A 26,924-nucleotide genomic window follows, 5' to 3' on the forward strand; every position below is an offset into this window, starting at 1 on the left:
TGTTTGTAATGTGGATTCCTTTCTCACTTGTGGTCTTTCCATGTTCTTTGAACAGAAGAATTGCTCTATTACTTTTCTGTAGTTAAAAAAATAAGTGAAAGCTAGGAGTTGGTCTTTTTCAAGAGGTGCCTTGTGTCTGAAAAGGTGGAGAACCAGTGCACTAGGGCATACCCCATATCTCAAAGATGTTGGTGCCTAATTGTTGTTTCCAACCTCCTTCAACCCTTGGTGAGAGGAAGGAGAACAACCCCTTTAGGAAACAGGACGACGGAGGTGGGAATAGAATGCAGATCCACTCCAGCACCAGCCAGAAGGACAAAGAAGTAAGGGAGGGTGCTAATACATACCCCAAGCTCCCTAAGTGCAGGAGGTGTTAATGCCATCTGTCCCCTTTTCTCTCCTCCCCGCCTGCCAGACAGTGGAGACCGATCATACGCAACAGCAGTCACAACCTCCCCCCACACCCTCAAAACAGGACGGGGGGAACGACCCTAGATCCCGCCCTCCACCCTCGCACTCCGCGGCCACTCCCACTTACCCCGCTTCACTGTGCCCTCGCCTCAAGCCCCGCCCTAACCTCCCTCCTGCCACCTATTGGCCCCGCCCCCAACATCGCGTTCAGCGGCAGGGCCCCCCTCTTCCCTCCTAGGCTCCGCCCACGCTGCCGCCCCCCGAACCTCGTTCCCATCTTAGAGGCCCCGTCCCCCCCGCAGCATCGCATTCCGAAGCAGACTCTACTGCCACTCCCTTGTTCAGGCCCCGCCCACGCCTCAGGGCCAGTCACCCGAGCTTCGTTCCCGCTGCCTAGAGGCCCCGCCCCGCAGGCTCGCGGTCAGCCGCGGCGGCCCCGCTTTCCCCTTCCAAGCCCCGCCCCCGAGCCTTGTTCCAGTGGCGCCTTCCCCTGCAGCCCCAGCCCCGCCCCGGGGAGGCCCCGCTGTCCCTTCGGGCGGGGCCGGTTTGGGCCAAGATGGCGGCGGGCGGGCCTGGCCGGTGGCGGCGGCGGCGGCGGGGGGCCGCGGGCGCGGCGGCGGCGGTGGTGGGCGTGCTGGCCGCTTGGGCGTACGTGGCTGCTGCCTCCCCGCCCCCCGGCGTGGCGGGCAGCCCCGGGGCGGCGCGCAGCCGCATGCAGGTGCTGGGCGCCGCCAACTGGAGCCTGGTGCTGCGCGGCCAGTGGATGGTGCAGTTGTGAGTAGCTGCTGCCCGCGGGAGAGGACCTGGGGCTGCGGGGTGGGTGGCAGGCAGGGGGAGCGGTCCTGGAGGCGGCACAGGCCTCGGGACCGCAGGGTGCTGGGCGGGAGGGAGGAAACAGTGCTGGGGTCTGGGGGCCTGATCCCAGCACGTGGGCCTGGATGGAAGTTGCAGTGGGATCTGGGGTTGGGCGGAGGTGGTGCAGGGCCCCGGTCCCAGTGTGTGGGCTGGATGGAAGTGATGTTGGGATGCTGTGGATCAGGCCAGGCAGAGGTGGCACAGGGCCCTGGGTCCCCATCCTGGCCCTGTGTTTAGGGCTGCCGTCTTGCTAACTCTCGTGGTTTTTGGTGTTGTTCTTAAAGTTTGCACTTGGGGAAGGTGACAGACTTTGGCCCTTTTTTTGTTTTACATGTCACTTATATAAAAATCATGATAGCTGGCAGCCCTGGGGCTGGGCGGAGGTGGCGCAGGACCCCAGGGTCCTAATACCAGCATGTGAGGCTGGGCAGAAACAGTGCTGGGATCTGGGGCCCCCATCCACACCTGTGGGGCCAGGCAGAGGTGGCACATCTCCAAGATCCAAATCGCAGCACATGGGGATGGCAGGGATGACTGGGGGCTAATATATCCATTCCCCTCCCACACTAGGCTGAGAAGGATTTTATACAGCACTTAGGAAAGGAAGCTGTAGAGGAGACGGGAGATTTGTGTTTTGTGCTTGGGTTCTCCACCAGCTTTGGTAGGGGAGTGGAAGAGAGAGTTTATTTCCTCCCTTTCTTTCCATATTGATGTGCACAGGAAGATAACTAATAGAAAAGCTCTGAAATATGGTTCTGATCTAGTAACTCTTATATGGGGCCAGGCACAGGTGTTGTGGGCTCCTGGGCCCAGTCCTGGCATGGAGGAAATGATCAAGCTCTAGATCTTTCACTTGATGTGGCCAAAAGGTGGAGCACCACCGATGTCATTTACTGCCTGCATTCTTGCCATGACCTGGTCCATCCCCCCAGTCCTAGGAAATGTCAAAGCATTAATACTGTGCTCCTGTTATTAATCATAATGGGAAGAGAATGAGCATAAACATATATTAATATAACACTAAGTCAGCTTCTTCCCCCACTTCCTCCCCCTTGGTCCTACCAGAAGCTGCATCTGTGCTGCAGTGAGGAGGATACTATATGTGTTCTTTCTTTTTTCTGAAACAAATCCCTTCCCTGGGATGTAGACAGTGAAATGATACATTATTGTTGAATCTCACATGTCTAAGCCCTCTGGGGGCAGGGATGACTGGGGGCTAATATATCCATTCCCCTCCCACACTAGGCTGAGAAGGATTTTATACAGCACTTAGGAAAGGAAGCTGTAGAGGAGACGGGAGATTTGTGTTTTGTGCTTGGGTTCTCCACCAGCTTTGGTAGGGGAGTGGAAGAGAGAGTTTATTTCCTCCCTTTCTTTCCATATTGATGTGCACAGGAAGATAACTAATAGAAAAGCTCTGAAATATGGTTCTGATCTAGTAACTCTTATATATGAGAGATCCTACCTGGACTAAACTTTTTTTCTACTTCTTTCCCTCAGCTGTAAATTGTGAGCACAGAAACAATGTTGATGGTTGCAGTTATTATCTGTTCTTGTCACTCAGTTTTCAGCACAAGGAAGAATAATGTAGTAAAAGTTTTTGGCCTTGGCTTCCTGCAAAAACTTAGCAGTACATGCTTATTTCATTGCATTAACTTTAATGAAAGCCAAGTGAGAAGTTAAAGAATGTGTCTTGCACCGTTTCACACTCAAACTGTGGTAAAATGTGCTTCATGAGTAGGTATCCAGGTTGTAGCTGTATTGGTGTAGAGGAAAAAGTGATCAGGACTCATGGTAGAGGTGGTATTTTTTTTATTAGATCCACTAGATCTTTGCAAAAAAAAAAAAAGAATTCTTTAATTGCAAGCTTTGGGGTACAAAAACCCTTCATCAGGCATCAGAGACAAGATTGCAAAAGTTCTCCTGGGTAGAAATGAGAAGGAGCAGGTTTCTGAAGTAGTAACCAGTTCCATGTCCTCTAAAATGTTCTTCCTCCCCCAGAAGCAAGGATCTAAAATTCTTGTCCTTGGGAGATATGAAGCACAAAACCCCAGTACGTTGTGAGCTTGGTCCTTCTCCCACTGACATCCATAGGAGTTCAGTTGTCTGTGATTGTACTAGGGGAAACTCCCATTAACTTTTCAAAGATGCCAGGATTTCATTCAGTGTATCGGAGCATTTGAGTGTCTGAAATGCACATAATTTCCTCCTGTAGGCTAGTTTTACTCTATTTGTTAAGAAATATGTGGTACTCTGTTTAAACCTGAGAACTGAAAAATGGCTATGTGCTTTCCTGGAGTATGCACTTAACCACACTTAATGTGAGCTGTCATAGCTGTGGTTTTAGGAGCACTAAAACTGACTAACTATTGTCAGTTCCTGGCTGCTGCTAGAATCCTTGAGGCTGAGAGGAGACAGAACCCTGAAAATGATTAGCTTTTTCCTGTTGTTTTCAAGGTTTCTAAGAGCAGCCCTTTGACAGCTGTTTTCCCCTTCAGTGTTTCTAGTGCTAGTTTTTTTAGCAGGTAAACAGAGTACAATTATCATGACAAAGTAGACAGTGGGACTGCAAGATGCTATGCAATTAAGTAATTTACATGCTTAACTGATACACAGGTAACTGATGTTTGCTATAACAGTGTTAAGATGTTGTCAAAACTGCAATGGTCCAAAAAATATAAAAGAGGCAATGATTTTTTTGGTGATTTGTTTTTTGGACTAACTGTATAATAGGTAGAGATGTTAGTCAGAGGGTGCATTTAATTGTTTAATCTCTCCCCCAACTATACAGTTGGTCCAATAAAAGATACTGGCAAAAACAAATCCTTGTCCTCTAATTTGTTATAATGTAAGCACCAGCAAAGAAATTGGGACTGGCATTGTGTCTTCCCCATGGGTCTGAAAATTTGGCCTTGCAGCATCAATTGTAGCTCCCCTGCTGCCAAATTTCCAGACCCACGGGCCAGTTTGGCTCTGTGTGCTAGATTGCACCAGCATGCCTTGGGGGCAGTGCATGGGTTGAGCTGTGCATGTTGTTGGGGTGGGCACACAGCTGGGGTGGCATGCCAGATCAGGCTTATGGACCTGTCAGTGGGATCAGGCCCACACAGCTGGCCATTTGAGCACCACTATGTTATGTAATTGAGTTTTATGCACTTTTCTTGGATATGTATAAGTGGAGTTTGGTGTAACAAGCTTGTTTTTATCTAAAGCATTTGAAAAAGAAATTAGTGAAACAAAGATTGTAATATTTCTTAGGCTTTTTGTATTGTAGAATTCTATCATGACACATTTAATTCTCTTCTTTGAGACTGCCCTGAAATCTTCACTATTCGAGTATTTTATAAATGGCGGTCAGGACCTGTACAACCATATCATAAAGAGGAGGAACATTTTCATATATTGATTATGCAAAAGCTTTTCAAAAAGGCTTTGTGAGAAACAGAACATGTTGTTTATGAGCTACAGCAGGAGTGCTACTGATGGTTTGCGCATCAGGTGTCTTTGCCAGCTTCCTTAAATAATGTGCCTGAAGCTTAATGGTAGGTGGATGGTCAATCCCAGTAAATCATTGGGCAGATATTGGATGAAAACTTCCATTGAGCCTATGAAGGACTCTACAGTGCCAGTAGCCATTCTCTTCTGTTTGGCAGCATGTTTCCTAAATTTAGTTTGGTTTTCTTTCTCCTGGGATGGAGCCTGCCTATGTAGGGGGCAGGGTTATAAGGGTGTGGTCCTGCCCAGCTCCACCTAGGGACTGCAAGTTTCAGAAGCGAATTTGAGGGGTAGTGATGTCAGCAAATGGGCAAAGATGATGTCTACCCAGACTATCCAGCAACACCTGATTTAGAGATCTGTACTTGAATAAAGACTATTATTGTGTAAGTTTGTAGGGTGGAGTTTTGTTTTTACTGGCTCTTGTAAATGCAAAAATGGGATATGAAAATGAGTTTCTGATGTAAATGGAGGACAATCAAGGAAAGAATTGTGGTGATCACTATACCAATGCTACTTCAACTTGTCTGGGTGCTGCAGACTGAAAATTACTGGGCCATTTACCATGAAATTGTATTTAATGTTCTATTAACTTTTCAGTATCCTTGATTCACTTGGTATTTAGGTGGTGATAATCCTATATCATTTAGGCCTAAAATATAGGACTTGCATGAAAGAGATTTGTACAAATTAAGTCCCAGCAAAAATGTAGACTATTTCTAGGAAGAATTATAAATAAAGGCTGTTATGTAAAGTCAGAACTTAAAGCTTCGGTATCTGTGCATGAATATTAATTTTATACTGAAAGTAAGTGGGTGGTTAATTGTGACCTCTTGTTTTCTCTTCCTCAAAGTGGAGAATATTCTAAGCCAGCCACCCTCGCTACACCTACAGAAGAAGTGGTGGTTCATATGTTAAATTCACTAGATGGCATTTGAAATTGTAAAGAACAAGTTTAATATCTTACAACAGCCTTATCTGATAGAGGCAGCCACCTGGATTTTTCTTTTTTCCCCCCTTTCCATTCCCAGATCAGATTAGATATAGGAGATTTTCTTCAATTTCCACTTTTTTAAAAGTTAAAAAAAAGGGTTCTTATTCATGTTAAAGCAGAGATATGGGTTTTCTGGAAAATTTTCCAATGCCCTAAGCAGAGCGTGATCTGATTTAGCATGTTTATTTGACTTGTATTTAGTAACCAAAACCAAAAAAGCACCCCATGTAAATTTTATGTCTCAATAGCCACAAGTATTTGAGCTGAAATATTCGATTAGAAAGAACATTAAATACAGCACACTTAATGTGGCTTCAATGGTATATTCAAACAAATTCAAAGCTTTATGTGGAAAGAAATTATTTTTATTGGAATACCTGTAAAAATGTAAAGACCATATACAATAGCATGTACTTCCCTTGCATTGTTTGTTTAAATTTAAGGAAGAAAAAATTGAGAAAAAAACAAAGGCATTGAAAATTGTTGAGACGCTAATTTTAGCATGCCCAAAGAACTGTCCATAATTTGCCATCCACTTATCTCCTACAGAGTTTAACTGTCTTTTACTGAGGCTGTTGTGGCACCCACAGTTTCACCATCGCTATCTATAGAATCACTCGCGCTATTTATTAGTTCCGTTTCAGAATCGGATTGAGGCAAACCTGATTCAGAACTACTTGACCCACATTCTCTTTCACTAAAGGATGGTTTTACCAGTGGGTCTATGGGGAAGGGCAACTTATCATCAAACTGCATCTTCTTCACTAATTGTACTTCTGACTGATTCTCCAGAAGCACAAGCTTTTGAGAAACAGAAACAAGCTTGGCAGTGCATTCATTTGTTAGCTTTTTTTTGTCTTGATTGAGCTGAATGCCTTTCAGTTCTGTTCACAAGAAGCTACTGTTGGTGGCATGCTTAGGATCCTTAGAGCAATCCTGGACAACAGGTGGGTGTTACAGTATCCCTTCCACCATGTGAGAGGAGACCTATTCTTTGCTGTCTGCCAAATGATGTCTTTGCTCCAAAGTTTTTCTTTTGCACTGTACTCGGCCATGTCTGTTGTCACGGCTGTGTCATTGATGTTGAGGTGATTCTTAGCTACTTCCACTATTGCATCGAGAGCAGTAGGTAAGTTGTCTTCTGATAAATGCTGTCCTCTGTGTTGAGGATCCAAAAAGTTTGCTGCCAGATGAACTGGATGAGAGCAAAACTCAGATGTCTTAGTAAACATTTATTTTTACTTCTTTTTTGGAAGAATGCAAAAGCTTGATTAGATTTTCTTTCAGTTGTCTGAATATCTCTGGAATATTTGAAAGGCTTGGTGTATCTCTTTCAAGTTTCTTGATAGCCACTAAAACTGGTAGTAGCGAACAAATGCTCCTTGAACTCGAACCCAGAACACATCGTTGTTGAGAATCTGCTTCTGAATATTCACGGGAATACTCTGGGATACTGTCATCTATTGAAGCACACTGCAAACAGTTTTGTGCACAGGAAACTAAGTAAACACTTTGTAGCTGAACTCCATCTAGTTTCTCCTGGCAATAAAAGTGCACTTTCCTTCCCTTGCTTCTCTTTCTGTAATTTCTTCAAAGTCCGATTAGCAATGTGATGATTGTTGAATACCTTCACAATCGCTTTGCAGTTTGCCAATATTGTCTTCATTGTATTCATACTTACTATGTCCTTTGCTGAAAGATTCAACCCATGAGCAAGGCAGCCAAATACTATTAAAAGAGGATACTTTGCCTTTAATATTTGCCATGCAGCTTTCGTGTTACTCACATTATCAGCAGGGATCCTGGTTTTCCCTGATAAAAAATGACAAATTCTCGATTAACCCCCCCCCCCCCCCCCCAAATCCTTGATAATAATTAAAGGCCCCCCTGTGGGCCCCCCGGTACTGCTAGTGCCCCTCACTCCTCCCTATAGCCCCTCAGCCTCACATGCAGGCACAGACACGGACACCCCAGCAGGTAGGTGCGTGTGTGTGTGGGGATAGTGGGGAAGGAAGGGGTAGATAGAGAATGGGGTGGGGGAGGAGTGCATCTCTGTGCTTGCTCCTGGGGCGGGGGGGGCATGAGGGCAGTGGTGCCCCCCTGTGTGCCCCACGTTTTGCTCGGCTGGGGGAGAGCAGGGGCTCGCACATAGCAGCCGCCACTCTACCACTGCCTTTGTCCCCTGGGGCCCGGCTTTGAGCAAGCAGTGTGGGGCGTGGTGGCCGCCACCGTGCCGCTGCTGCTGGTGGCGGCTGCCCTCACACCGCACCTCTGCCCCCAACACTGCCGCCTCTGCCAGGCCCCATGCTGCTTGCCCAGAGCAGGGCCAGGGGGGCAAAGGCAGCAGTGCCCCTCTATGGGCCGCATGTGCCTGCCTGGCCGAGGGGGGGGCCTCGCATGCAGCAGCCGCCACCGCACCACGTAACATGCCTTTCGTGCCATGTGCTGCAGGCAAGTGGCGTGAGGTTCAGTGGTGATGGCGGCAACTGCTGCATGCGAGCTGCTCTGTTTCCCCCTCCCCCCCCCCCAACTGGGTGGGCATGTGCTGTGCTGCCCTTGCCCCTGTGGCCTTGGTCCTGGGAGTGAGCACAGAGTGAGCTGAAGTGGGAGCTGGTGGTGGCTCTTTGCTGCTGTGCCCCAGAGTGTGTTCTGTTCCCCCCTGGGTCTGCTTACCCGCCCACCTGGGTTGAGGGGGAAGGGAAGGTTTTGGGGAAATTCCCACCAGGAGTGCCTGTTGGCTGGCCAGCAGACGCCCCGTGACTTCCCCCAACACATCCTTGCTCCCTCAACTCCCAGCCAGCTCCCTACCCCCAGCCCTGCCTCACAACCCCCAAGCCCCACTTACCTCCAGGAACAAAGGGGGATCCTGAGGCAGCCTCCAGTATGTGAAAGGGTTGGGTCCCGCCCTTTCTCTTCCCCTCCCTGCAGGGCTGGGGGTTTCCCGTCCCTTTTGCAAACAGCTCTTGCAGGCTTCAACTCAGCCAGCCTGGGGAGCTCTTTGCAAAACAGGGAAATCCACAGGTTTCCTTACTAAAAGGGGAAATCTGCGTTTTCTCTGATTAAACCAGGAAATCTGTGGTTTTCTTCATTTTTCTGTGGGAAATGGAAAATCTGGATCCCTGATTATCACTTACAGGGGCTTGTACCTTGGAGGGACTTACATTTCCAGTCTCTTCACTCAGTAATTGGGCTAGTACTCACACCTGTATGACGAGAAGATTTGGTAACAATTGCTTTCAGGAATATCGGTTCAGGTGTCGTTAACATAATGTTCAATAAAGGATTTCCTTGTATATCAGTCCATCTACCTGACATCAGAGTTTTTGATTTTGCTTGACCAGTCCTTTGAATAACCATTGTTTGAACTCTGTCATACTCGAAGAGAGAATGTGATTAAGCAATAACGTGATGGAAGCTTATATGATGGGCCAATTAGTTTGTAATGTTCCTTCCAGTATTGATTTTTCAGTTATGGAAGGAGGTGTACCGTTTGCAAATATAGCTCAAGCTAATGTCTCATCTGCTTTTTCTTGATCTTCCTTTGACATTTTGTCCGCAAAGCTTGATAAAAAGCTTGACTGTCTTGAACAGCTACTCATGGTGGATCGCATGTCTGGTGACAGTGATCTTGAAAGGGAGGATCCTGCTGCTTCTTCCCCCAGACCTGGCAGCTCAACATTTTCATTTTTCCATTTTTTGCAAATCTGCTATTTCACTTCAGCTACCAAGATCCTGCAACAAAATGGGGAAAAGATTTTTATTTTAGCTTGTTCTAGTCTGGCCTCATCCATCAGAAGGGGGAGGAGAAGCGGCAGGGAGCTTGCTTTCCCCCCTCCCTGCTAGAAAGAACCTGCTGCTCTCAATTTACTGCTCAGTTGCCCTGGGACTGCAGAGGCAAAGGGAAGTATAGCCTGGCCTCTGCCATCGGCCAGAGGCTGAAGCTTGCTTTGCTGAGTTGAAATAGATAATTAACTATTATGTAATTTAAAAACAATTTATTGTTAAGCCTAAACCACTTTGGGTGCTTAGTGCAAGCAGAAAAGCAGGACACAAATATTTTAAATAAATAAATAATAGTCCAGAGTTGCAGTAACAACTTCTGAAATTATGTTTTAAAACAACGTATCTGCTAGTTTATACTGTATGTGTAACATATGAATTTGTTTACTTACACAGGATTCCTGAAGTAGACTTTTCTCAGATGATGATGTTGTTCCACCACTTCATTGTATTAGGTTTCTGTATATGGCTTGTACTCTTTCAGGATAGTTTCTACATGTTATTAAATGTTTCTTCATTTTTGTTGCATTGTTAGCATACTCTTGCCTGCAGTATTTACATCTACCAGCTTTCTTCCTTCCTTTAGTGTCTTGAACTTTACTATAATGATGCCCCACACTAGTTTTTTCTGATTAGGCATTATTATGACTACTTCAAACCAAAGGGACTAAAGCCAGAACAGGTCTTATGCAAACACTTCCTACACTGCTCTTTGTGTTTGTTGAACTGAAAGTGAGACAGAAAATCACAGTTTTAGTTTTGGTTTTGCTTTCACATGCAGTCTGAGATTAAATAAGAATTTTAGCTTTGGTTTTGATTTGATCTGCACAGCCAATTAGGTGAATTCATAACTTGATTTTTGGGTTGGATTATTATGAGTGTATTTAACCTGTTTACAAATCAGTAAAACATATATGTACTTTCTCTCACACTTCCTAGGGATAATCACGTGAAAAACATTAATTACAACTTTGAAACTGCCAAGCTTGCCTAATGTTGTGTTGGCATCCATTCATTGTTACTAATGAATTTTATGAAACAATGAATTTTTAGAAATGGAAAATTTCACACAGAAAAATAAAGAACTGAAAAATTTTCTGTCCCACATCTCTGCTCTAAGGTATATCTTGCATAGCAGAGAGAGCTCTTAGATTGAGCTGGGAAGCTTAAACTACTAACCATAGCTCCTGTTCACTTCTGTTTTCTTTAGTATTACCCTTTTTCTAATTTGATATTTTTATACTTTCCATAAAGTGATCCTTCAAAATGATTGGGAAATGTTCTTCTAAAAGGTGATCTTGCTCTACAACCTGTAGTTACAATTTATAGTGTGGGCCAAATTCATTCCAAGGTAAATGAGGAGTATTTGCCTTAGCTGCAGATAAAGATGGCTTTCTAGAACCTGTTTCATTCTGAATAGTACTGCCGTTTTTAATCATAACACCAATTTTTGGTTTTAAAATACCACTTGGCTGTCTGTTCTTCCAGCAACACATAGCTTTCTATTTACTGCATACATGATTCCATCTGTAGGCAAAGGTAATTAGCTGGGTTAGTAGTCTAAAGTCAGGCAGCAGGCAGAGAAGAATGGCACCTTAGAGACTAATGTGTTTAAAAGTTGAGAGCCATTGGCGTGACTTGAAGCAGCTTTCATTAGACTCAAAGCATCCCTTGGAAAATGCCAGCTCTTAGTTTTCACTTTAGTTTTCTATAATCAAAAAAACCCGAGCAATTCTTCTCTTGCAAAAACTCAAGATTCTGACATGCTGCAGTCTCTCTCTTTTTTTAATATTCTGGATTCCTGTTTAAAGCCTCTAGGTTTAACTTGTGCATTATGTTTGTACACTGCTAAGCTTGTGTAGCAGGTAACCTCCAGAGGTCCCTTCCAACCCTAATTTTCTATGATCTCAAGGTACCCTATGGTTCTGTGGGACCCTGGTTGAGAATTATTGGCTTATACCATTTCTGTCCATTGCAGAAAGCTTCCAGGAAAACATTTGCCATCAGTATAGATCTTAATGTCTGTGGGCAACCAAGTCTCAACAGCATTAGCCACCAGTTTCCGGCTCGAGGAACTGAGAAATAGCCAAGCATTTCACAAGTTTGGCTGCGTAGGAGGAGGGGGGAGGCTTTTAATGGCAGGATTATCAGTTCTGATACTAAAAATTTAAGATAGACGTCAGTAAAAATTATGCTACGGTAGATGTGTTAATAAACAGTAACCTCCTCTCATCCTGAGAGGGCTTAATGCAAGGAAAAGAAACAGCTTTTTGTGAAAGAAACTGGCATGAGACTAATTAGAGGAATCTGTGTGAGGAAGCGAGGGAGAGTGGTGGGAGAGAAAGACTAGAAGATATGAAGGAGGAGAAGCTGGCCTGGGAAGTGTTTTGATTAAGGCTGATTGAGAAGGGTGGTAGATTTCTGTGAGTTGGGTGAAATCACAAATCTACTGAAGTCAGTGGTAATTTTGCCATTTCCCTTTGGTGTTTGTGCCTCAGCACCATGAAAGCCCTTATTTATCTTCCTGATCAACAGAACCTGGTTATCTGTCTCCCATCTGCCTGCATTCTTTTACCATTCTTCCTTTTCTTGGACTGTGCGCCTTCCTTACCTCTTTCATTTCCCTTTGTCATATGCACTCCTGACTCCGTTCACCTATCCTACTGAAGCTTAGAAAATACATACTTTTCTTCCTTTCCTTGATCTCTGCTGCTCTTCTGCCCTGCTGAGGTCAGTCATTGGACATGAAGACATCCTCTCAGGGTCTGGGCACTGGGACTCTATCTGTCTTGCTTACTGGGTTCACTGAGACTTGAATAAAGACAGAATATATATATCTGTGCAGGTGCCCTCAGGTTTTGATGCATGAGCATTTGCTGCTTTGGAACAGGGTTATAGGTTGTAGCTGTGCTGGTCTAAGGACAGGCAGACAAGGTTCTTTGGGTCAATCTGATCTCTTTTTATTAGACAAACTGTAATAGTTGGAAAAAATCTTCTTTGCAAGCTTGTGGGTATAAATACCCTGTCAGGCTGAAGAAGCATCCAGGAAGAGCACAGACCAACTGCAGATGCTTCCTCAGCCTGTTGAAATGTATTTGTACCTGAAAGCTTGCTAAGAATTTTTCCAACTATTTGAGTTGGTCTAATAAAAGAAATCAGATTTACCCAGAGAACCTTGTCTGCTGCTTTGGAATACACAGGAGACTTAAGAGAACCCATTGTGAGGATGGGGTCTGAGAAATCACTGCATTTATGGTATTGTATTTCTTGAACCACACTATATCTTTAAAAAACAAACAAACCCCAAGGTGAAACTTTCCTTGGCAGAACTAGGTATTAAAATATAGTCTGAGAAGTATAATTTTACAAATTTCTTTTACTCCAGTATTTTGGGGCTCTGTCAGTTCAGGCCATGGAAAACTGTCTTTATGACAGGCTAAATAAAATTATACTGGTGGCATAATGCCAGAAATGACTGTTTGCTTTTTCTCCTATGAGAACCTCTTGGGAATGGTCTGAGGCTGCACAAACTATTAGTTTTACCTTCTTACAACATCTGATGAGGTAAAAAGAGCATGTTGTTCTGATAGATGAGGTTAAGGCAGTATGTCCTCCCTTCACATCATCACTTAGCTGGATGAGTGAGTTTATGGCTTGGATTTACTGGGCGTGATGAAATGTAAGGTAGCTTACCTGGGCTAAATGTTTTGTTCTCACCTGCCATTGCTAGTGTTTACTATGTAAACTGATTGCAGATCATAAAGAGACTATAACTGACTACAGGTTTTAAGTGCGGTTGCAAAATAAATAACAAACCATAATTTCTCTTTAGTTAGGGGGTGGAGGAGTACACTTGTGGTTTTTATCCTTTACCTCTTTTCTAGTTTACAAAAATACATAAATAATTTCAGTGTCCAGAATTTCCTGTCTGTTGCTCTCTGTAAATCTATCTTGTTCTCCAAGTATGCAACAGTAAAATGCAATAATTTGATAGAAGACACAGGTTATTGCTTTTATTCTGGTGTTTTTGTGGTGTACGTCCCTCTGTTTCTAGGGTATTCTCTTGATATTTACAGGATGACTTGTTTTTTTTGCTATCGTGGAATAGAAGGCATAAAGTACAGGTGACTTAGAAATTATGAGAGTTTTATTGCAGGTGTATTTGTATTAAATGTGTATGTGATTTTGCTTCTGGCAAGTCTTAGAGCACCTTTTTGGTTGGCTGCTATTGGTTGGCATTCTTTGGATCACTTTTTTTGTTCCTGGTTTCTTGCAGCATCTTGAAGCTGTCCCTGGAGAAGGTAGTGAAGAGAAGAGAGCATCAATTTTCACATTAGTGAAAGCTGAAAACAGGCATTTATTATATTCACTTTCAAATAAGGTCTTGCCATTGTTGTGGAAGGTGACTTCAGCCTCTACAAGGTGGCTCAAAGGATGGCTAAAGTTGGCAGCATAGAACAGGTGCCAACAACCATTTTCATGCCATGGGCTGAAACAACTTGGCTGTGGTCTGATGCAGGCCAGGTGGCTTTGGCACCACAGTAGTGGGGGTGAGGGGGATCTCTGTGCCTCTACCAAAGCCATGCAGTGGGGAGTTGCTCCTGTACTGCCACTGCGTTTCCCCCTCCTCCCCACTTCCATCCCAGCTGTGGTGCCAGTGCAGTTTCCGGTCATAGGGGACCTGTGCCAGGGCTGGGCTGGCTGGGGGGTAGAGACACAGAGGAATGGTAGCAGTGTGGAAGCAGCTTGCATCTCCCTGGTCATGGCTTAGCTACCCTCTGGCAGGGAGCTGTGCCTGCTCTGGCATTGCGTTGCTTCTCATTGCAGACCCAGCTGCAATACATGCATGCCTTCAGCTGCAAGGGAGCTGGGAGCTGCTTCCATGGTGCTTCTCCCTTTTTCTCCCTCCTATTTACACCACACTATCCAGCCATCTCTGATGCAGCTCCCTTCTGGCTGGAAGCTGAGCTTGCACTCAGCCTTGAGGGAGATGGGAACCAAAGGAGCAGTAACAACATGGGTACAGTTTCTGTCTCCCTATCCCTGATGCAGCTCCATACTGCTCAGCCCTGGCATGGTCATGGGCAAAGCCCTGTGGCACTGTGGGCTGGACTTTGCACCATACCCTCCATATCAGGGGTTGGCAAAATGTGAGTCATTGACTCTGTTTTACCTTGTAAGTCTTGCCTAAACCTCAGAGTCTGTACTGTTTGTCCTCTTGTAGAGAAACACAGGTTTAGCTGGACTTGAGCTGTAGTATTCTTACTACTCCTTGCAGCTGATGATGTCATTGGTATTGTCTTACATGCACATTTGCAGATCCAGGCACCTGTGGCACCACAAGCATTGCAGACTGAGCAGATCTGGAGTCTTTTTGCTTGTAATAATACTGAAATCTTTTTCCTCGGCTGTTTTCATGAATTCTTATATAGGTCTTTGCCCATGATCATATGACTATATATATAAATGCAGCTCCATACTGCTCAGTCCTGACATGATCATGGGCAAAGACTGTGGCATTGTGATGATCATGGGCAAAGACCTGTGGCACTGTAGAGTTGACTTTGCCAACCCCTGATCTGGAGGATATGGTGCACAATGTGTCATTAACTCTGCTTTACCTTGAAAGTCTTGCCTAAACCTCAGAGTCTGTACTGTTTTTTGTCTTGTCTTGTTTTTAGTCTGTTTTTTTACACACACACACACACACACACACACACACACACACACACACACACACACACACACACACACACACACACACACACACACACACACACACACACACACACACTCTTCATGAAGACAGCAGATGAAAAAGATTTCATGGGTATGCATATGTATATGTCTATACAGGTCTTTCTGTCTCTATCTTTCTCTCTGGATGTATCTATAGATATATACGTATAAATTGTACCTTGCCCCGTGTAGCTCCTCTGCTTGTTATAACTGCTAGTATTAAGTGAGGCAATTAAGTGGCTCAATTTCTTGGGATGGAAATTGGGGAATTTTGCCTCTTGACATTCATTGAGAGAGAGAGAGCGCGAGAGAGAGAGATGTGAGCACAGTGCAAACCTAATTATATTAATTAGTATCAGATTTTACCTGAACTGCTTACCTCACTGGTCTGTTGTTTGAACCTATCCTCAAATATACAACTTGTTACCCTGTCAGAATTTTAGTAAGGCTGTAAGTTGAGTATGAAAGCTGACAAACATAGGTAATTTGAGATATTACTTTACTGAAAAATGGTGTTTAGTTTGGTAAGAAGTGTTGAAAGCTAGCAAGTTTTTACTGATACCATACTCATGGCCTCATGGCTTCTTAACATCAGTGACTAAAATACAGCGTTTTTCCTAGGTTTTTTTTTTGTTTTTTTTTTAAAGAAACCTATTAATTACAGTGGGGCCTGCAGTGTACTATCATGTGAGACACTTTCAGAGTGTAGTGCAAATTCTTGCTGTCTTTGTGGACTTTTTGCACTTAACTATGTTAGAGATGATAAAAATGCTGTGGAAATAATGCACTGGGAAGTAACAAAAAAGGAGACTTGAGGCTGATGGGATTGCTGCTTCTCATAAACTAGAGGCCTCATCTCTTTAGGGGAGGTCTGCTCGAAGGACTTTGAATGGGGAGGACATAGTACAGATTATTCATAGTTCTGTAGATTTTGGTAGTCCCACTTCTGTTTATAGTGCCTTGATCTCTTTCAGGATGCTGACCCCCCAATTTCTGTAGAGTTGAATAAAAGCAGGCCTGATTTGTACTCACTTCTATCTCTGTAGGCTTCAGCTTTTATCCCCATCTCTACAGAATGGGCATGATGAAACACAAGCCTCTTGTGATGCTTAAAAATGCTACAAAGAATAGTTGAGAGCTTTAAATCAAGGGAGTGGCACAAGTGCAAAGCAACTTACTCTTAAATTACTAGCCAGTAGCTGTGGGGTTTTTACTTGCAGAATTGGAGAGTGGGTTTTTTTGTGGAGGTGCAGTTTGTGCATTAAAGAGTTTATGAATTTTTTTAAGGTAAGATGTGTTGTTTTTTTTTAGCTGTGGTGGTCCAAAAATTATGCAAGTGTCAAGGATTTCTTAATGTGGACTGACTGTAGCCTAAGGAGAAGACTAGCAAGTATGGCAGGAATACCAACTGGAGCCTAAGTATTGGGGGGTAGGGATGGTACTCTTAAACTTGCAGTTATCTTGGATTCATGTAAATATGGTTACTATTGAAACAGGCAGTTTGGTTTGAGAAGAAATTTTTGAGCTTAAGTAGCAATCTTTTTTTCTAAGCACCAGTACTTCTATGGCTTTTGTATGCATAAGAAAGACTAAAACATAGCTTAATTCTTTAAAATAAAAAGTTTATTGTCTTTGCAGGCTGCTTATGCTATTTGTTCAGTGATGAAACACAAATGTATCATTGAACCTCAAGCAGTTTTAAACAACACTTTTTAAATATGATAATTTTGAACTGCACTGTTACCTGTGATCTAACAACTTACAGGTGTCAGTGAGACCTTGACCTGTTTTTCACTGCTGAAGGGGCATATTCTGTATAAGAAGTGATAAGCTACAGTGCTAGTGTCAGGCATTTCATTATTTTCTTTTTTTTTAAGTTGTCTGGTTCACACATTTGTTGCACTACTGTGAACATTTATTTGCTCACAGCGTTAAGATACTTTAGCATTACAAGGTGCGGGGGCTGTTTCTCAGAGATTATTTTTCATAAATGTTAAATGATTCTTCAAGAATCAATTCTGTTTTAATTCAATTTTTATAACCGGTAATCATGAAAAATTTCAGGATCTGGGGGTTTTGCTTGAAGACTAGGTGGTGGGGCTTTTGCTGAAGTAAACTATACCCCTCCCCCATCCTCTAATATTGCAAAGCTCCTGAAAATGTTCTGAAGCCAGCTGTTCCAGAAGCACATTATATAAAACTGCCCAAATACGTCTGCTTGTTAAAGTGTTGGGACATAAGCTGTATTCAGTGTCCTTTTAATATTTCATTAGTTTGTTTGTAACTTTAGTCTCCATTTTGTCCCCACGTATTCATTTCCCCAACTGCCATCTTTAATTCACAACTATTTTATAGCCTTGTAGCAGGTTTGAGGATTTGTTCAGCTCGCACAGTCTCTCCCAGTCTCTAACACTTCCCACAGTCCTTTATGTCCTTGGGCACGCTTGCTTTATAGGAACACCAGAGTATCAGTCTATTGTCAACATCAACCCATCTACCCAGACCCTCAAAACTAGCTCATGATGCTGAGTCTTTTCCAGCCCAAGAGAGGGAGCCTCTGGTTCACTGTTGCTCGGCCAACACATTGTTCTCCTTTGCAGGTGGTCTCCATCTCCATTCTCAGCTCCGAGCTTCTGACTTCCAGCTTTCAGGAGCGTGACCCTGCTCTCTCAGGCCCATCTTTCTCAAGCTCAGTCTCTCTCAGGTCTCCTGGGTGTGTTTCTAGCTGGATCTCTGTTACCAATTCCATCCAACTCTTCTCTGTCTCCCTTCTCTGGTTTTTTTTCCAGGAGCCCTCTGGTTTCTTCTGAATATCTCTCCCAGAATTTCCCTCCATGGGAGCCTCTCCCTGGATACTCTTCCCTGGGAGCCTTTTCACTTTCTGCAACCACTACTTATCTCCCTCAGCCAGCTCAGTCCTCCCAAGCAGCCTGTATTTGGGGTTACCACTTGCAGATGGGCTGGAGGCTCTACAGACTGCCTCCCAGTTCCTGTTACTTTTTGTGTACTTTTTAACATCACTGAATTCTGATGGATGGTCACCATTGAATAGTAATTGTCACCCAAGGTGTGTCCCTGACTGGGTCTGGGGTGTGAAGGGTTGATTTGCAATAAATTAAAAAATAGTCCATCGAAGTGAAAGATGAGTTAGTTGTAGGTTCCCAAAACTTTGAACAGCATCAAAGGGTGACTTCAGTTATTACAGCAGCCTGCTATAAAGTTTCTTTGAAACATGCTGCTCTGCCAGGATTTATCCATGCCTGATCCTAGAGAGTACTAACAGGGGAAGACTTCTATCTTAGATGTTTATGCCCTTACGGCACACAACAAGCAGCTGCGTGGACAGATGGACTTCCCCCAAAGCCAGGTTCTCATGCAGCATCCATTTACACTATTTTAATACATCTAGCAATATTTTAACTTAAGCATTACTAAATGTGACAAGTATACAGTTGATCACTGTATTTAGTAACACGCTCCCTGATGTACTGCCCCAGGAAAGAAAATTAAGTGTAGATCCTAATGACTAACACAGCCAAGGTGTACCTTACATGTGGTCTACTGAAAGCTTTTCTCAACAGCACAGTGATAATTGTGTAGCTGAGTTGAATAGCAGTGTTCAGCTCGTATTCCTGTACCTTTTATAAGGATATGGGGTGGGGCTAGCAGAGTCTTCTGTATGAAATAAGTATGGTATGTGCTTGCTCTTGCTTCATGCTTGAGCCTTCATGCTTGCTTTCATTTTAAAACTTCTTGGGTGCTTGGCCCCAGACACTGGTGCAGCTCAGCTACTACAGGCAGCTGGTGTTGGCTGCTCCCAGGTCTGCTGCAGCCAAGGCTGCGGTGAGTGCCATGCCGCCAGGGGCTCTGCTTGTCCGCACTCACCCCAGCCCGTGCTAGAGCAGCTCTGGGAGCAGCCGACACCAGCTGTCTGCACCAGGGCATGGTACAGCCTAGGAGCAGAGGTGAGTGTGGACAAGCAGAGCCTAGGCATGGGGGTACAGGCGGAGCATAGTGCAGCCCAGCGGCTGCAGGCAGCTGGTGCTGGCTGATCCCAGGGCTGCTGCGGCCAGGACTGGGCTGAGTGCCACACTGTTTCTTCTGCTTTGCTGCCTTGTGCACCCCTCCCCCAGCCTCTTCCCTAGTCCCAGCCTCACTCCCTCCCCCACTGCCATGGGAACCTATCCCTATTTGTTACATTGAAAAGTGGATTTGTTTTATGCAAATTCAATTTATGTGCTGTTCTTCAGGGACACATGTACCACATAAATTGAAGGAAACCTGTATCTCACTACCAGTCAACCCATGCATGTTATTTAGGTGATCTATCATTGGACCCACTGGTGTTTTGCTTTTGAACAGGTTCTTGACTGAAGTGAGGGTCTGTCCATGTGGCTAGATCACAGGCTTAGGGCCCATGCTGACTAACATGAATAAGAGAAATGTTATGGGAAAGGAGGCTGTGAGGTTGCTTGCATTGTGTTAATGGGGTGTGTATTATGTACGCGTCTATTAAATTTGTGTTGAGACAGTTCAGGGTCCTCTCTTTTTCTAAGTGCAGTTGCCATTTTTCAGTGCGACTTGCAGAACTTGGGTGTGTATATATATTTATATTGTAAACAATTTATATAAGCTTAGTTGAGGCAGCCATGCATAAAGTTTTATCTGCCCTTAAGTTTTCCATATCTTTTTGATTACTTTTTGTGGTTGGAGTTGATGCTTCAAGCTTGCAACCCAGCCCGTGTTCTCTTTGAAGCTGTTTGCTTTTATTTAACACCTTACTTCAGAGGTTGTGTTTTGTTTCTTTGCTTTTTGGCTAAGATTGAATCACTATCACCTCCCCACATCAGGACCTGCCAGGAAAGAATCCTGAATGACTCTCAGGGCCAAATTCATTGGTTACCCAAAACCTAAACCAAACCAGAGCAAGGTCTTTGAGCTCACCTTGAAGTGGGATGCCAGTAACTACTTAATGCCCCATAGGGACTTCACACACTTTGGCTGGTTTTTCATGGGTCAGGGCCTCCTCAGCTGTCTGCTGCTTAATGGCACCTTTGGCTCCAGAAACAATGACAAGAGATGCTGGAGGTGTAGCTGTGAAAATTAGACCATTCCCCATATCCTATGTGGCTGTAGGCCCTGTGCCAGAGCCTGACAACTGTCCCACAGCTTTTACCGGCCAATCCTGGTTAGCGCTGTCTTGGAGACAGCTGGAATGGTAGTGGCGAACCATGCTGTCCCCAGCAGTGACAGCTCCTCGTGCCTGGACATAATTGTGACAGACAAAGACAACAACTGGATCCTGATGATCAATTTAACTGCCCCGTTGAGAACTGGTGGCAGGCCTTCGCTGGAGCCTGGGAATGAAAGCTAAACAATTACAAGTCACTGACTGATATCCTGAGGGCCAAAGGGTATGCCGTGACAGTGGGATGCTTGGAGCATGGGACCCCAGCAACAACAGCATCAGGGACTTTTTGTAGAATACCCCACTGTTATGCCAAGCTGATGAGGCCCCTCATGGTATCCAGTACTGTTTGATGGTACACAGGCATCTGTGTTGAATGCATCATAGGCCATTGCCAATATGAGAACAGCTGTTCAAGACTGACAGCTGGAAGTGAGACCAAGGGGGTGGCCTGAACCTCCTTTGTACTTGCCATGAACTGACAAATCTCTTTGTAACCTGAACTACCCCCCACCCCAGCAGTTGTCCACCACTTGCTTAGACTTGTATCTGAGCGTGTCTTACCAGGACATGACTCCCTACTGATGTGATTACAATGCACAGGGTCTTGTATCCCCTTGGTAGTGATGCATTGTTTTCTTTTCCCCCCCTCACCCTGGGCTCTCACATTTTGCATGACTAACCACATGTCCTAGATTGCACCAATATACTGCAATTATATTACATGTAGCCATCATGCGTGGGGTCCCCTATATTCTTCAGGCTCTACAAACCCATGTGACTAACTGTAGTTTTTTAACATTCACTAATAAAGTTTTAAAGTAGTTTAGGCTACTATATGCACCCTGGTTGTTTGAGGTGGTTTTGATTGTATTTCATCCATGCATCTGTTATTAAGATTCTCTGTTTTAATTTTTCTATTAATGTCTTTTTTTTTTATTGTAATTCTGTAAAGCTATTTATTTTTAAAATTTCAACTCTATGCCAAAAGTAACTTTGAAGTCTAAAAAAAAGGATAGTAAGTTTTGTTCTGCATCAGTTTTCAGTAATGGCATCCTTATCTTGCACTTGTCTTTCTTGTTTTTAAATTAATGATTTCTCATCTTTTCCATCTGACTGCTCTCTGCTTTTTGAAGGTACCTCATTTGATTGAGAGTACTTCTGCTTTTCATGCATCATTGGTTATTTGATATTGTTGCTTTATTTGTCAGAAACTTCTGTGGAATATTGTGAAATGTAAAAAAATAAAATTTTTGTTGTTTTTCTTGTTAAGAAAGGCATTCCCTACTATCTGCAAAAGTTTATTCCCTCTTTGGATAAGTCTTACACTTGTGGATTTCTAAATTCTCATGATACTGGCTTTATAAATAGACAGTATTAACTTTCATGTAAAGGCAGCTTTTTTTTTTTTTAATTATTGCAAGCAAGAAAAGTTATTTCCAATCATACTTTCCCTTTTAGCTTCTAAAGACTTAAGTTTTCTCATCTTAATCTGTGACATAACATCTGTAAGAATTCAAAATGAGTTTAGTTATTAAAAATGGTGTATTTTTTCCTATGAGGGACTTATGCAAATAAACCTGAGTCTTAAGCAGGTAAACATGTTCTTTGAAGTTGAAGCTGAAGTTTTTTTGGCTTTTTTTGTAGACGTCATCTGATGGATCTAAGCATAGAGAAGATGGGATTTTATGTAGTGCTTAAATTTCTTCTAATTCCTGCTAGACTATGAGCTAAGAAAATTTACGAAGATGAAAAACCCAAACAAGTAGTATAACTGAGATGAATCCTAGTGGTTTGGACAGATCTTCTGAATGCCAGCCTCTTGCTTAGGCTGCCAGCTACTTCTGCTTTTTATGTCCTCCCATGTATGGTCTTTCTCATACTTCTGTCCTCCCCAGGCCCATGTCTGTTGGCCAAGCATATTCCTTCTGAATGAGCTTGTGAGGAAGTGGATGCGATTTGGCTATCTTATTAGAATTATTCCTCAAAGCCTGTGCCTGATTCAGACTGTAGGTTGGATAGGGCACAGAAATATTAATAGATCTTGATGGAAGAGCTAAGAAGGCTGAGAGGGGATCTGGTGGTGGCTGTCTATAAACTTACTAGGGTGGAACCAGCGGGGAATGGGAGTGGCCCTGTTGCTCCGAGCACTACTAGGAGTAACTAGGAATAACGGTCACAAGTTGATCAGACTAGACATCAGGAGGCGCTACTTCACTGTCAGGGCGGCTAGGATCTGGAACCAACTTCCAAGAGAAGTGGTGCTGGCTCCTACCCTGGGGGTCTTCAAAAGGAGGCTGGATGATCACCTCACCGGGGTCATTTGACCCCAGCATTCTTTCCTGCCATGGGCAGGGGGGTTGGACTTCATGATCTGCTCAGGTCCCTTCTGACCGTATCAACCATGAAGCTTTAGTTTTTGCCTTCAGATTTACTACAACTCTTCTTTTTCTGTAGACATTTAGGCAATAAAATCTAATAAGATATAAAACAAGTACAACATTGTTTTACCTGCTTCTGCACCGGACTGCTTTTACTAAAGGAGAGCGAGGAGAGGAAAACAAGCTGTAATGATGTGTAAGGCATAAGCGGGCTGTGTCTTGAGGGGAATTGGTTTGAAGGAACCTTTCAGAGTGAAAATCATCAAGGTGGTCTAGTAGAAGAGAGTTGCATGCATCGTTGAAAGAAGTAGAGACAACGCGTAAAAGCAAGGACATTAATGACAGTTTTGTGGGGGGGTTTTTGCAGATAGATGAAGCCTCCAGTATTTAAAGTATACAAACCACTCCTGTTACTCTGCTGCCTGGCTAATTGGGGCAATTGTGAAGGGGATCCATGTGCATCTGCGAGTAAGATGGGAGATGGTCTTCGTGGTAATAACCACAGACAGAGAATCTTCAGTTGCAAATTGAGTGCTCCCATGAGACTTATTTTTAGTTTGACATATTCCGTGGTATAACTAGTGGCCTACCTAAATTGCAGCAGAAGTTTGTGTTTGTGGTGCAGTAGTGCCTTTAATCTTGTTCTTTTTGCTGCACTGTGCACCCCTCCACTTGCCCTCTCTTCCCCCCCGCCCCACTCCACTGAGAGGCCAAGAGGCAATTAATGCCACACTTTTTGACACTTATCAGTGGGGGGGGGGAGGCCACGGTGCACAGTGCAAAGAACAAAATTAAAGGTGCTGCTGTGCCACAGACTTTTGCTATGATTAAGGTAGGTCCCTAGTTATAATAAAGTTGTAGAATGTGTAGGCCAGGTACAGGCATCACACTTGTACCAGTATAAATGATCAGAAGCAGATCTGTACCAATAATAGGACTCTGGCACACAGAGACTGGTTTAAAAACGGCAGAACCTTCCCCTCACCTACCAAAGGGCAACTGTTTGTTACTGATCTAAATGCTGCTTACAGAAAGCCACATATTTTAGATTGCTTCCGTCTTGGGCTTCTTGAATGTCTGTACCTAGCTGTAGAGTAATGGAGTTAATTCTAATAAGTACATAATCTCCTTATTATGTGTTTTACAAAAGACCAGCATCATTAAAGATATAGGCTTGATTACAAGTTTTATAAATGAAAGCCTATCTTTTTGCACTTAAAAAAGAGATACTATGGAATGAATGCGGCTTTGAAAAAATTCCTGTTTTAAATTGTTTGGGAAAACAGCCAGTAAAAATGACCAGTAGAGTCCTATCAACAACTAGTATTTCAATTTCATTGGTTAACTGAAGCTATTCCACCTTTATGACATCAATGGTAGTAATCATAAGTTTGGGTCAAAGGGAAATTTGCTAATCCTTCAAAAGGCAGCTTTGCTTTCTGATTAAGTTACCTACTTTGTTCCATCAAGTTCATACTCGTGGTATCCATGCATAGTGCTTGTGGTGGTTTTCCCTCTTGAAGTTTTGTTAGGGTGCATCTCTTTAGAACATTGTTTAGGAAAAGCATACCTTGGCAGCAACGGTGCATTTCACAGATGTATAGGGTAACGAGGTACGGTAAATGGCACTTAGAGGAGGGCCTAAGTACCTAAGGGTGATGCAAAATGTTTTTTGAACACCACTTCTGAGAAGAGCCTTCCTTCAGTAATTCTTGAATAAAAAGAATAAACTGAGTTATTTATCTGTGTTCAGCTGTGAAGGATTTGGGAAGGAGGAAATTAAATTCTCTCAAACAATTTAAGAGAAAACTATGGGTTGATCTGGTGAAATGTGGTTAGGATTGCCTTGTATGTTAATTCTTTTAATCCAAAAAGACTTGATAAAGGGAATTTGCTCGGGGGGGTGCCCATTTTATCTGTGATAGTTATATTTTAACTTTGCATAGTATATGCTCCACTTCTGTAGTGATTTTGATTTTTCAAAAAAACTTTATGCATATACACAAATAGTAATTTGATGATTTTGCTTTTAATAGCTATGCCCCCTGGTGTTCAGCTTGTCAGCGGCTTGAATCAACTTGGGAGAATTTTGCAAAGGAAAGCGAACTTCTAGATCTCGCTGTAGGGAAAGTGGATGTCACGGAAGAACCAGGTACTGTTTGAAATGGGCTCTGTACAGGTATTTATATTAAAAGGAATATGTAACATAAGCAGCTGTTAACTATTGGGAATATGCTCAGTTTCATTGGGGCAGCTGGGATACTCACCGGTTGGGGAAAAAAAAATACTAAATCAAAATAAAACATTACTTTTTTTCTGGACTGTTCTTTATACTGTTAAATTTACAGCTGTTCTTTTACCTTGGCCAGTCATCAGCTTTAAGGCCCTATTTATGTAGCAAGTATAAGATTGAAGGGTCTACTTACAGTTTTGGTTGATTTCTGACATGGAAAGCTGTCTTTTGATTGACATTTTTCAGGGCTTGATTGTAAGCTGGGAGGCTGAAAAGTATGAATTCCTCTGGGTAAGGAAACAACTTTTGAGCTTGCTCTATAAAAAATTAAATTTTAGCTTGGTGGTCTCTCAAACTTGCCACTTCATTTTTTTTTTTGTAGTTACCTGATTATTATACTGTTTTGAAGGGACAGGTTTCCTTCCTCCTTGAGCATGTATAGAAAAAGAGCTTTCAGAACACTTGTGCTATAATTATACTTGCAGATTAGGTTATTTCCTGCCTTCAGTTGTATTTTTTCATAACGCATTTGTAACATTTTGAAACGCATGTTAATCTAGGAAGTGTGTGTAGATAAATTTGAAATATGTTACATTTTTTAGGTCTGTGAAAGAAAATGTCTGTATGTACTTTTAAAATTTATTAATATAGTAACTTCCGGTGATAAATGTGGAAGGGGACTGATCACACCCAATGAGAACACCAAAGCTGATAGTTTTGCTTTATCAAAGTAGAGACGTGCATGCATATTTCATGGGATTTTTGCTCAAGATGATGATGCTTCACATGAGTTAACTCCTTGCCGTTAATTTTAGCAAGTTCAGACTTAATTTTCAATACCTGTGAAGCTGAACTCTAGTCTCAAAGACAAAGAATGCCAACTATTCCTAGAAGTTCAGTGTGTACTTGTGAGTGGAATTAGTAACTTGGAGATGCACCAGACTTCTCCAAAAGTGATAGACTGTCAATATGGGCTGTTCAGCCACTAATCATTATTAGCAGATTAATAAATAGATGCGTTTGAACAAAACTTTTTCTTTTTTGCCCAAGGCCAAACTAAAAAAACCCAAAAAACCTCTGTTTTTGAATACTAAGGGAACCATGAAAACTCCATTATGGAGATGTAGGCAGTATGTCAAGCCATGGTTGTAATTAATATTCCATTATAAACATGATCTTTTACTTCTGCCATTAATTAAAAGACAAACTTCTTCCCTTTGTAGAGTGGTAAAAGAATGAAGTTTTGATCATCATTTAGGAGATCAGTGCACGACTATGATGCAAATCCAGTACATTCCTTTTACGTGCGTAGCCTCTGGAGTGAAAAAGGCCATGTGCTTAACCAGTGGGTGCACTTACCTGTAAACAATTGGAGCTTGTTACCTACATGGTTGGGTCACTGCTGTGGTATTAGCAGCCCTGAAACCCTTTAGTTCCTCCCATTTTCATGTTTTTTAAAAATCTGTGCTGGAACTTCTAGGAGAAGCCTTGAAAATATGAGCTGCTTCTAGCTATGAGACTCATTCCATATACTTAAAAACTTCTAATAGCAGGGTTTTTGTTTCTAGTGTAAAGGGACTGAAGTGACTTTCAAAGTGGACAGTTGCTGTTGTAGTTAAACAGAATGGTATAGGTTACGAAGTAGATGGTAGGGATGATGCGTGGTATGTGATGAAATGGCTTGTTTTTAACTAATCCTGGGTTTGCTAAAATGTTAGTGATAGGCAACAAATTGGGACTGTCACTGTGTTGAGCAGTTAAGCAAATAATGCACTTACCTACAATGCATATACACAAGGTAGACAAGGGTTTGTTAGGGTGATATATTTTATTGGAACAGCTATGCAC

At 43.1% G+C, this 26,924-nt stretch overlaps 1 protein-coding gene and 1 long non-coding RNA gene across 2 annotated transcripts in view; one reads left to right on the forward strand and one right to left on the reverse strand.

The window, feature by feature from the left end:
• The window catches only part of LOC149873810 (uncharacterized), a 65,569-nt gene extending 65,139 nt beyond the window's left edge, over window positions 1-430 (reverse strand). Inside the window, exon 1 of the long non-coding RNA XR_016442937.1 lies at window positions 348-430. This is a non-coding gene — a long non-coding RNA (uncharacterized LOC149873810). The remainder of the gene's footprint in view (window positions 1-347) is intronic.
• Window positions 431-741: 311 nt separating this feature from the next.
• The window catches only part of TMX4 (thioredoxin related transmembrane protein 4), a 65,190-nt gene continuing 39,007 nt past the window's right edge, over window positions 742-26,924 (forward strand). The window contains exons 1-2 of the mRNA XM_090051614.1: window positions 742-1,185; window positions 24,880-24,995. Of these exons, the coding sequence (XP_089907740.1) occupies window positions 968-1,185; window positions 24,880-24,995 (334 nt within the window). The 5' untranslated portion in view covers window positions 742-967. The remainder of the gene's footprint in view (window positions 1,186-24,879; window positions 24,996-26,924) is intronic.

Source organism: Crocodylus siamensis, chromosome 1 (assembly GCF_052110815.1).
Source record: "Crocodylus siamensis isolate JL-2025a chromosome 1, ASM5211081v1, whole genome shotgun sequence".
Taxonomy (NCBI): Eukaryota; Metazoa; Chordata; order Crocodylia; family Crocodylidae; genus Crocodylus; species Crocodylus siamensis.